The 12019-nt window shown below is 38.2% G+C and overlaps 1 protein-coding gene across 5 annotated transcripts in view; it reads left to right on the top strand.

The window, feature by feature from the left end:
• The window catches only part of CADM1 (cell adhesion molecule 1), a 529619-nt gene extending 521257 nt beyond the window's left edge, over positions 1-8362 (top strand). For all 5 annotated transcript variants that reach the window (XM_082273840.1, XM_082273838.1, XM_082273837.1 and 2 more), the window contains one exon: positions 6363-8362. In XM_082273840.1, coding sequence (XP_082129966.1) covers positions 6363-6481 — 119 coding nt within the window. In that variant the 3' untranslated portion in view covers positions 6482-8362. The remainder of the gene's footprint in view (positions 1-6362) is intronic.
• Positions 8363-12019: the final 3657 nt, after the last annotated feature.

Raw genomic sequence — 12019 nt, 5'->3', positions numbered from 1 at the left:
CACTTCAACAAAATTCCTTTACAATCATTTTAAAATGATCAGTTTCATGAATTAGAATCTAATAGTGGCTATTTATTGTCATTTCTATGGCAAGAAAAACAGCGCATTTGCACATCAATGTTCGCATCAGGTTAGCACTTTTATTTGTTGACAACAGTCAATACAATATTGACTATTGTCAACAAATATAACCTGTATAACTTTTTTTATTATCCTTATTTTTTATTTTTTTTCTTAAGAATCACTTTAAATATTTAGGGAGATATAAGTGAAATGGTAACCAAAATAAATATATTGTTTTTTTTCCCCTTGGAAAAAGATTTATTTTCGATCTGGCATCCTACTTTGGTGGATCTATAAATACCCTTTTCTTTAAAGTCCTTGGCAAATCAAAGACATTGAATTATTTACAAGTTCTTTTAGTCTGTTTGATGGTGCAAGATAGGCTCTTTGATGGCTATGATTTAGCTGCTGATAAGGTGATAAACATGGTTGTGATATCCATGTGTATAATTTGTGTATAGTATACTAGGTAAATCGGAACATTTTGTGAGTTTTGCTCACTTACATAGAGGTGCAGCAAAAAGTTTTGTTTAGCTTTTCATCAAATCGGGAGGCATTCAAACCCATGCTGATTTTTTTTTTTTTTTTACTGTTCTCTGTCTTAGAGAGTTTTCCTAAGTTAATGGTCACCATGACAACTGTTGTACAAAGTAAGGGGAAATATGCAACAGGGACACAACTATAAAGATGTTTTGTTTTTTTTTCTTGGTAAAGTAGGTGAAGGTTGGAACCTCTGTCAGCTTTTGTGTTCCTGTTGTAAATTTTCCCTCACTTCCTGTGTAGTGAAACCGTTGTCACCATGACAATAAATGAGAGGAAATCCCTCTAAAAGATAGCAGGTAAAACCTGACAGGTTTTCAAATCCTTTCCCTTTTCTATTTAATATAAAAAGGTTTGTCTGGACATAGACTTTAACAGACCCATATACAGGGGGCAACAACATATCTTTTTGAAAAACAAATGAAAAGTTTTATTTGTGTCCTATGAATGCCAATTTCCTAAAAGTGTGTATGAACACTTTAATTTAATTGGGATTTATATAGTGCCAACAGTTTGCACAGTGCTTTACAACATGAGAGCAGACTGTACAATTGCAATGCAGTTCAGTGCAAGAAGAATCAGAAAAGAGGTATTTGATTTGGTAACCAATCTGGTATGGACCAAAGTTTAGTTAGACTGTACACATGTATACAACACTATTAGACATAAGGGGGATATTGAAAATGTGGATCCTTTTGTACTTTTTTAGGGATCTGCCACATGCAGAATTGGTTCCTTCTAGATTGACTGGACTGTCATAGATAGTAACTTGTTCTTGTTTGATATCACTGTGGTTCCAGATGTTGGAACTCAAATGAGGACTCTGCTAGGCCACAATTTATCAGCCTCTTTCTGGGGTAATCTCTTCTGCATGAAGAATCTTGTTTCTGTTTAGGTCAAGCTCTGGGCATGTAACATAGATAGGACAATTAGAGCCGGTTCACATAGAGGTGACACGATTCCTTACTACTTCGGGGGCGACTTGTGCATTACCGTGCACCACGATTTCGGAGCGACTTGCAGGGACTTCACATAATGGAAGTCTATGCAAGTCGCTCCGAGGTCGCCCCGAAATAGTACAGGACCCTTTTTCTAAGTCGGAGCGACTTGTTTCGCTCCTATTAGAACGGGTCCTGTAGCAGTCAATGGACCGCGAGGGAGCACGACTTGTCAGGCTGACAAGTCGCCTGACAAGTCGCGCTAGTGTGAATGGACTCTTATAGTTTAGGGTGGGAGGGGCAGAGTGGCGTTTAAACAGTTTGTTGATATCTTGAATTGTACTGAGAGATGAGATTATCAATCCGTGCAAACTGCGAGTTTTTTTTTTTTCTTTTAATTTGCCCTAATATTTTTGTGCAGATTTGTCCAGTCAACATAAAATAAAATGATATATGTTTAGATATATGTATATATTCTATGCATTATGAATTTGTAGATTACATGAATTTAATAAAATGCCATGCCTTTATCAAAAAAGAATACTCATCTTTTAGCTTTTAAAACCTGAACAGGTCATCCTTTTGCTGTCAGTTATCAATGGCACAAAGAGAGTTAGTAAATAAAGTGCTTATTCAGCAACAAACACAGAAAAAACGCAATTGCTCATTGAATTTGAAATATTTAGTATACTGCAATATGTATATTAAAAATAAAAACAATTTACTAACAGTAAATCAACATATTAGCTTACTAGGCACATGCTCTGTAATTTGGAAGACATCAGAATTATGTTTTCAGTTAATTAACCACCAAATAGTTTCTTTGCCTATAATTCCAGCCTGATATCGACACTAAAAAACAATAGTAATAATTTATTACCACATAATGAATACAAAGGTTTTACAATATATAAAGAATTATGCACATCAGGGTAAATTAGTTGTATGTGATAGGACTCCCCAATTGAGTCAATTGCTGTTACTCTCTAATGGCTAGTGGTTTTTGGTCTTTGTTTTCCCTTTTTTCATGCCATAATACCTGTCATTTGGTGTTTGTGATTAAATCTCCATAGTATTTCATACACCTAATACTGTATACAGAAAGTATTTATATCTTCAATGGAACCACAAATCTTAGCATATAGGAACTGTTTGTGTTAGGACATGTGAAAAGGCTCTCAATTCCACCTGCTATTCAAAGCCAAGCCAAAGTCCATGTCTTTCCAATCACCTGTTACCAGAAGAAGTCCTCATCACTTGTACCTCTCTCTGCAACCTTAACCACCGGCAACATACACACATCTGTTGAGACCCATGACTTCCACTACTCCTACATCAATTCTCAGTGATTACCACTTGCAGTATGAAACCCATGCCTTAGCTGCCTATCAAGCACCCCTTGTGCCTAGTTAGCATCCACAACCCACAGCCTCTTCACAGATGATCAACTGTACCACCTGGCCAGAACAAGAAGCCCTGCAACCAAAAATGTTTTACCCCAGCACTTCTATCCCTGGTCATTACCGCTAATATATTTTGTGCCCACTTGGAACCCTCAAGACAACCACACCTGCACTGTGCTATCAGTAGGAACATCATTTTCTCCCCAGCCAGCATGCAACAATTATATCCCACACTTCCCATTAGCACACACAAGGCCTTTACTTTATTTACAATTATCCATTTAGGACATGTCTGATGAATTTTAGGACAAGTTCCCATACTGCCTAGACCAGTTATTTCTCATGGGAAAATGACAGCTGGAAGGCCATACGCTCTATTAATTCTATAAGAAACCATTTTAGACCTCAATCTGTAAAAAGGGGGTGATTAGAAATTGGTTAATGTAGTGGAAATCATCAAATTAGAAGAGGGTTAATAGTTGGGATGTTCTCTGTACTAATCCTATTTCAGTAAACCCTCAAGGTCTATGGATTTTTAATGGAACTTTAAAGATATGGATGGGAAGTTTTATTCCTTTTTTTCCACTTGTGATGTTTGATGTGTGTTTTTTTTTTTTTTCATTAGGTGAATATATTTTATAGTTGAAACAAAATAAATATGGCGCCTATAGGAGGAGCTGCTAGCACCTGAAATAATAGTACATATTCCAATGTCAATAATCAATACAGTATGGTGCAGCGCTAATCATAGAAAATATACATATATATATATAACAAATAATAACAAGAAAAGTCCTTGTGCAGTTTGTACAAGTCCACCAGAAATAGCAGATGACCGCAATTCCCAGGAAGGAGAAGTTCCACACGGATAGGAAGATGTATCAAAGAGTCTCAGAGGAAAATGCACCCATAAAATTGGGCACTCACATTCTAGCAATCAAAATTCAGCATATACATAGGCAGCAGCCAGCGCTGCTGGGGCATTCCTGAAAATCAGCCTCACTCTTCCGGGATCCCCCGGCTTGTAGGCCAGTTTACCCGCCCTGTCCCCGCCTACAAGACGGGGGATCCCGATCGAGTGAGGCTGACTTGCAGGAATGCCGCAGCAGCGCTGGATGCTGCTTATGTATATGCTGATTTTTGATCGCTGGAATGTGAGTGCCCAATTTTATTACTTTGTATAGTAAAAGGTCTTAAAAATGTTAATGCACTATGGGAGCTTTTTCCTTTTCAATCTGGCTATATATACCGAGGAGGATGTGATTTGACAAGTCACTGCCCCACAACTGCTTGGCTTTTATGATTCCCTGAGGGCTCTTGTCCTGGATATGGCTTTTTACCCCAGACCTTCCGGTTATTAAAGAGATGCGCTTAACCACTTATAATTTGGTGGTGAGCGGGATCTGGTAAGGAGCCAATTGTATCACTTTGGATGCATTTTCCTCTGAAACTCTTTGACACATCTTCCTATCCATGTGGAATCTCTCCTTCCTGGGAATTGCGGTCATCTGCTATTTCTGGTGGACTTATATAAACTGCACAAGGTCTTTCCTTGTTATTATTTGTCATATATATGTATATTTTCTATGGTTAGTGCTGCACCATACTGTATTGAATAATATATTGTATAGGATAACGTAAGTAGGTGCTTGGTTTGAACACTAAAACCATATGCAATAAGAAACATCAATAACCAATTCTATTCTATTCGTAATCTAAGGAGATCAAAAAAATCACTCTCTCTCTCAAGTCCATACAAGTCCAAACCTATATAAAACAGATGGAAAGACAAAAATTCCGTAATCCACACCAGAGTCCCTTTAATTCACCACGATAAAACCGTGTGTAATTAATTGGCTTTTATTACCCAATAAATAAGTGCTCCTTCCACACCCCAGGGGAAATGTAGTTTTGCCAGAAGCAAGTTTTAGACCGGTGTTCTAAGCACTGTCAATTCACGTTTTTTTTTTTAACTCCTCCCCTTCTATTCTCTCAGCCTTGGAGTCACCATGGTACTCTCATACCAACATAGTGGGGGGTAAAGAATGCCAGGAAATAGATCATGGTGTAGTATGTTTTATTACCTAAAAATTACAATAAAGTTGGACGAGTGAGGGACTGAATCTGGCTTCACGGCTAAGCCTCAGTGCGTTTTGCGTGCTATGTGGCCTCAGGAAGTTTCTGTGAGAATCACAGAGTAACCAATGCATTTTGGGGGCTTGCCAGTTCCTCTTCATCAGGAAAGTGGCAGAATAAAAGACTTTGTAGCACACTAGAATGCGGTGAAACATTTTAAAATCTAATATTGTGTAGGAAGGTTCGTTAAAAGTCAAATTTGGGATTTAAAAAAAATATATACATTTAAACTCCCCTAGGTGGATGCAGCATTCATCTAAAGCTGCATCTGTCCCCCACCAGCTCTGCCGTAAAAATGGAATGATCTAACGCCACTGATTGCTCAGTCCTCCCACTCCGTTCTGAGTAGAGAGCTGAGACTATGTCAGCAGCTCTCTGCTCTCCCCTCCAGTGCTCACTGGAGCCCTGGGCTGTGGCGGGGTGGGAGGGGCTTGCTCAGGCTCTTGGCTGATCACTGAGCATCTGGCCGGATCCTGACCATATGGTCGAGATCGTCCCCAATCCTGGATCGACAGAGGGCTTTAGTCCACTGTTGGATGAGAACAGGTCACAGAAGTGCAGAATGAACTGCACTCCTGTGAACCATAGGGGAAGTAAGGCCAAAAAAGCTTTGGCCTTACTACTTTAAGTGAGCCAGTCAGACAGCAACCCAGAGTGTTTGTTTTATTCTGACACTACAAATCCTGATGAATGGGGAATCCTGAGCCCCAAAATGTGTTGGTCAACTAGTCTTAATAAAAATAATTGGTGCTCTCACTTCAACCATCTTTTTTGCAATACTACTAAAATTACCTTTGCTGGGTTTAACTGTTTAGAAAGAGCTGTCCTCACTACATGCTTGCAAATTATTCTTTTTACTAGTGTCTAGCACTCCACCCGCATTTCAATTTGTCATTTTTATTTTAGAGATGTAAAAGTTATTATGCATTTCAGCTTTTCTGGCCCTCCCTCACATATGTGCCTTGATTCATCAACTGGCCAAAAACCCTATCCGCCTCTTTTTTTTTTTTTTTTTCTCCAATACAACACATAATGCCCTTGGAGGCAGATGCATTTTTTGGCCATGAATATGCATTGTTGTGCCTTTGATATAACATTTGTAAATGTGTTGTAGATCATGAAAGCAGTGTGAAGGTGACTTTACTCTTTTGCATTATTGGTAGATTCCACCTTAAATGTGCTTTAGTTCCACAGCATTACTATTTCACAAAGTAATATACTGTACATGGTAAAACATGGAGCTGTTACTATACTAGGTAATGCTTTGTTTCCTCTTCTTCAGGAACATATTTCACCCATGAAGCCAAAGGTGCAGACGACGCAGCAGATGCAGACACTGCAATTATCAATGCGGAGGGTGGTCAGAACAACTGTGAAGAGAAGAAGGAATATTTTATCTAGTCTGGCCTTGTTAATGGGTGTGGGCTCTGCTCATACTCACCGCCCTAAGGGAGAAGGACCTTCCAGCGTCTTGCATCTTTTTTTTTTTATTTTTATTTTTTTTTAATTATTTGATTTTGGAGTGGATGGAGGAGCGGGGTACCCATCTGGTATAAAGTAATTGCCCCACAACACTTTCTGCTTTTGTTTGCCACTTTCCTTTGATGGGAATAACAGGAGCTTGAAATGTTTGTTTTTATTTTGTTGAGGGGTGGGGGGTTGCTAGTAAAACATGGATTCTAGACTCCTCAGTGTTGGAGGGTACTGTATCTCGAGCTTAGTAAGCCAGTGTTTGTCAAAGTGTCACCCAGACTCCTCCTACACTGAAGAGGCATAGTTATCATCTGCAGACAATTTGGTGCCTTGCTTGTTTTTTATTTCACTTCCCGAGAAGTCCTTGTTTTCCCAACTGTTTTTGTGTCATTTCCTCTTTGGCCCTCTTAATTTTCTGTCTTGTGCCACTTCTGAGGTCGCTTTTATTTGTACATTTCGTTTCACTTCCTGTTGGGGCTGCTTCAACATGTCATCTGATTCTCATGTTAACTTTACTGCATTTGGTCATTTTTTTTTTCATCTTCTTTCTAATGTTTTGTAAAATTTCCTCTTGTCCTACTTGCTTAGCTTCTCACTCATAATGTTTCCTATTGGTGTATAAGTCATTGTATCAGTCCATTACCACCTGCTTATGCATTTATTATATGTGTCCTCATGTCACATTCAACAGGGACTGTCGACTCTGTAGCTTCTTGCTCATTTTAGCTGCTGTTCTAGTAGTACTTCTCATGTCACTAAAGTCTGGGGACATTCTTTAATTCCTGTCCATCTTGCGTCATGCCTGCTTGTCTGTCTGTTTCACTCTGCTATGGTCACATCTTCATATATGTATCCTGGTGGATTTCTTTTGTGTGTCCCCCTTCTGGTTGTCGGGCTTGTGATGCAGAGGAGATATCCTGCTCTTCTCTGGGAAGTGAATCTTTTATCACATGGTAAACAATGTAGAGGTTTGGAAAAGAGAGACTTTTGGAGCCAAATAGGTTTCAGGGGTGTGGAAGCTCCTACCAATCTCCCCCACCCCACCAACAATCAGACAGTTGGCGGAAATACAAGCGGATGTGCCTTTCTATTCACAAGTGAACAAGCTGAAGAGGAGGGGAGAAAATGGAAAAAACTTTATTCTGCTCAGATTAATTCCATTTAAATCCATAATTTCAACTCATTTCCAGACCTTTCATTTTCTTTCCTGCGTCTTCTCCAACCTTTCTACCTCCCTTTATTCTTCCTAGTCCCTTTCAGCCACCTCCCCACAATGTTACTCATGATTACACGTTTTTTTTTTTTTTTTTTTCTCATCCCTTTCTATTTAGTTATTTTGTCCTTTAAATCTTTCTCTCTCTCAGTGCTGTGTCTTTGTACAAGGCTGTGATGCATTATCCACTAAAAACCAATTACAGTACAAGTGGGACCATTGCACCCTCATACCATGTGTTTTGATATTATTGGTACTAAAGGTGCAGTTCCACTGACTGTAAAGCAAAGGCATTCAATCCTTTTTACTCTACTAAGAACAGTGTGTGTTATATAATCTGTAATATTATTGTGTTGTCTGGAGGGTTCAGTCAAAAGTTGTTAAAGTGTAAAACAATGAGAAATGTCATTGCTGCTATAGAAGGTGTTAGCAGGGTAAGTGCGTTGCATTATTGTCACTCCCACTGTATATTGCTGAGTAGAGCTGCACCTATATTCTGTCTTAAAAATATGAAATGTAGGGGTAATTTTGAGATGGCTGCCAAGCTGATTCTATGTTTTCCGCTGTGTACATGCCAAGAAAGAGAGCAGAACAAACTGTTTTATGGTTGAGGTCCCCCTATCCGTGATAGAGCTGTGCAGGTAGTTTTTGTTCTAACCTGCTAGTGTGTGTGAGTGTGTGTTTTATCACAGGAGCCATTTTCATGCCTTCATTTCCAAAGCAGAATTTTGGACTAAAAAGAAAGTGTTCCTGGTCTACCTGTGTCCTGTCCAGATCTATATTAACAACTATTTTTTCCAATAAAGATATCCCTTTCTGAATCCTCAGAATTTTTAAACTGTTGGCAAGCATGCCATATCTACTGTATAACTCATCAATGTCCATAGTCTCCAGTGCTGTATAAAATGCGCAAGGGCTCACAGCAAAGCATGTTTTTTGGGGGGGTTTTTGCTAATTACATTCAACACTAAAAAAAAAAAAAATATGCATTGGGTAGAAGCCCTATGAGAACATTCATGCTAAGAGATTAAAGTGGTTGTAAACCTCAGACGTGAAATCTGAACAAAGCATATCCTGCTATGCTGTGTACTTGCCTATGTTCAAATCACGGAGTGTGATTTCTCTCTGATGTCCTATTCCTCTGCTATCAGCATGAGTCACTTCTGAAATTTTTTCCTGACATAAGATAAAGATGACAGTGGAAGAGAGCTTCAGCACATAATCCAGTGACTGATATTCTTAGCTCTGCATGTTCTCTGTGTACTGTGAGGAGGGAGGAGTGTATCTTCCCTCCAATCAGGGCTGCCAAATCCTCTCAATGAGCTCTGCAGAGTGTAACTTCATCTCTCCACACTCTGCTTTTTAGAGCTGATAGATCCTGTGTACATTCTGTACTTTGAACCATGTAGGAGGATTTGTTTCATGTGTATCACCTGAGGCCTGTCACATCACTGGGTATATGTAAGGGTTTTTAACCACTTTAATTATATATAGGCCTCCATTAGTGACATCAGGAGTTTCACACGTATACCTGTGGGGCCTTGTTTCTGTTTCGGCTTCTTTTTAATACTTGAGAAACGCTAAGGGAAGCATTAAAGCACATCTCAGCCAAAAAACAAAAGTGTAATGTATTGCAGCTTGCCAGTCTTTAGATGTGGTGGCTGTATTCATTTTCACTTTCCAGGCTAAGAACATTTTCTGCAATATCAGAAAATAACTGATTCTTGCCGGCAATGCGGTGTCCTTGTCACTTTCTGCGAGTGTAAAAGAAAGCACAAAGAACCTTTATTATTATTATTGTGTAAACTAATAGTCCATTATTCCACCATGTGATGTGAACAAAGGCAGACATGTTTTACATCCAGCCTGTGTCATAGCCGTGGCCCCCTTCATAGATAGATGAAAAGTTGTTTTGTAGTAACAAAAGGACAGAAAGTGTGGTGTTCAAAGCATTACCAGGTGAAAGTAAAGGGATAAAGCCAAAGAAAAGAACACTAAATCAGCCACTACATCTAACGACTGGTAAGCTGCTGTATATAAAAAGGTTTGTTTTTTGGGTTTAGATCGGTTTTAGGCTGAATAAAACCAGTGGTGATTCCAACTAGTGGGTGTTTGTGTTGGGGCCGCGTGGTCCCTCCCAATGTTGATTTGGAGTGTTGGGTGAAGCTAGCTTTTATTTTGAAGTAAAATATTAAAATACATCTTGCATTATTAGCCCAAGCTCTAAAATTAAAATCCTGATTAGTGTCGATTTATATTTCTGTAGGCAATCTGCCACACAACAATCACTACCTTTCCAACATTTCCCTTGTGGGTCAGTTTTTAAAAATTGCCAGTTATTTGTGCAAAAAAAAATAAAAAAAATTAGATAGAGCATATAGAAGTCTGTGAATTTAAAAGTTTATTTATCTAGGGATTGCTTATGTATTTTTTTATATCTTTATTTTGAAAGTGAAAGGGGTGGGGGTTACTGAGAAATGTTAACAATTGGAAGTGTCTCAAGATGAATTTTATGAGAAAGTGATACAGTATATATCTGCTGGTGCTGTGAGCTGTTTGTATATATATGAAAAAATATTCCCTTTTTTTATTATGATTAACAGATGCCTATGGATGGGCCAGAAACTTAGCTGAGATCAAACATGTACAAAATTCTGCAAGTTTCTAGGCGATCACACTTGAGTCAGCTTTATGGACTGGAGCTGGAATTCAGAACTGGTTCATTATTTTAGGTCACTTGTTTTACCTATATAGAACAATCTCTTCTTTAAGGAATTCACAGTAGTATTATTGATTGATATCAATACACATATAAAAAAAAACAATAAACCTTCAAGTGGCTATATTCGTGTTGCTGGTCTATAGGCATAAGATTTGCTAATCTGCACGCCTATTGTTTAGCCCTGTTCCGTAATATTTGATATCTTTTAGTGACTTTTTTTCTTGTTATGCACTTGGATGTAGGAACATAGATCACAAAGAGTAGGCCTTTTTAAAGCCCAGTTGAACCAATGGTATTTATTACTGTAATGCAGCTGGGCTGCACATACAGTCATACATAAGGTGCTTTTTATTTTACTCTTTTAAGTGCTATATTAAGTGTTAAAACACCTGCGATTCCGGATCATATGTGAATCAAATTCTCCTGCTTTATTCTTTTACTGCATAACTTAAGAATGTACAAAAATAGAGATCCCCCCCCCCCCCCCCCCACTGGATAAAAAAAAAAAAAATAAACCTGCCTGCATTACGGTAAAAAATGAGGTTCCAGTAGGACTTCTTTAACATTAGGGGTATGAGCTCATTCTTAACTGATTTTCTTTCTGGAAAGTCCTAATTTCTATCTGTACATTATGTCACAGGTTGTAATTCAAAGAGAATCTGTAGTAATTATTCTAATAGATTTTCCTTATGTTCTGTGCCAATATCTTTTTTTTTTTTTTTTGTAAATATCAGATCGATCTTAGTTAGATTATTATGAAATTTTGCATTCAATTACTTAATTTTTACCACTTGCAGCAGGTCGGTGGAGCGCCACAAAATGGGATCAGTTCTGTGAGGGATGATTCTGCAGTTAGAATGCTAAAATACCGAAAAAGCAGGCACACCCCTAGCATTCCTAGAAGATGGAGGAATGTCCTAAAAATTATATTTACACAGACAACCAGAAAACATATAGCAGTGCTGGACTTTTAGTGGGAAAACAAAGCTTTTTTTGAAAAGGGAGTGTAATGGACGCACTCTATTTGCATACATTATTTACTTTACTGTAAAAATACATGAACATCAGTGTATGAGCATTTAAAATTGATATATAGACCAAAAACCATTATGGTTTCCCTTTGAAGTGCTACTATATCTTTGCGCTTTATGTAGAAACATTATTGTGCCTCATTGCTCTTATCAGGGAACATAGAAAAACTGAAAAAAAAAAAAAATCTTAGTCAGTAATAGGTTATGAGTGCTTATCAACCCCTCCCTAATAATTCTGTATTTCAAATATTAGCCCTGGCTATATTATGTGCTGACGTAAGTTGAGACCTGCCCAGAGGATTGTTCAAAATAGGTATATTAGCGGTTCGCACTTTCAGCGCATACCACACAAAGTTGTGCTGTTTTAGGTGCATTGCACTATTAATTCTGAGTTTGCCTTAAACCAAAAAGATACTAATAAATGATACTTCTTTTTGTAACGTTAAAGAAAAAAACTACTCAAAACACTATTTTCTGTCCCATCCATAGCCATTTAGAGT

Source organism: Pelophylax lessonae (genome assembly GCF_965119305.1).
Source record: "Pelophylax lessonae genome assembly, chromosome: 12".
In the NCBI taxonomy this organism is placed as follows: Eukaryota; Metazoa; Chordata; class Amphibia; order Anura; family Ranidae; genus Pelophylax; species Pelophylax lessonae.
This window is presented reverse-complemented; position numbering and strand designations above follow the sequence as displayed.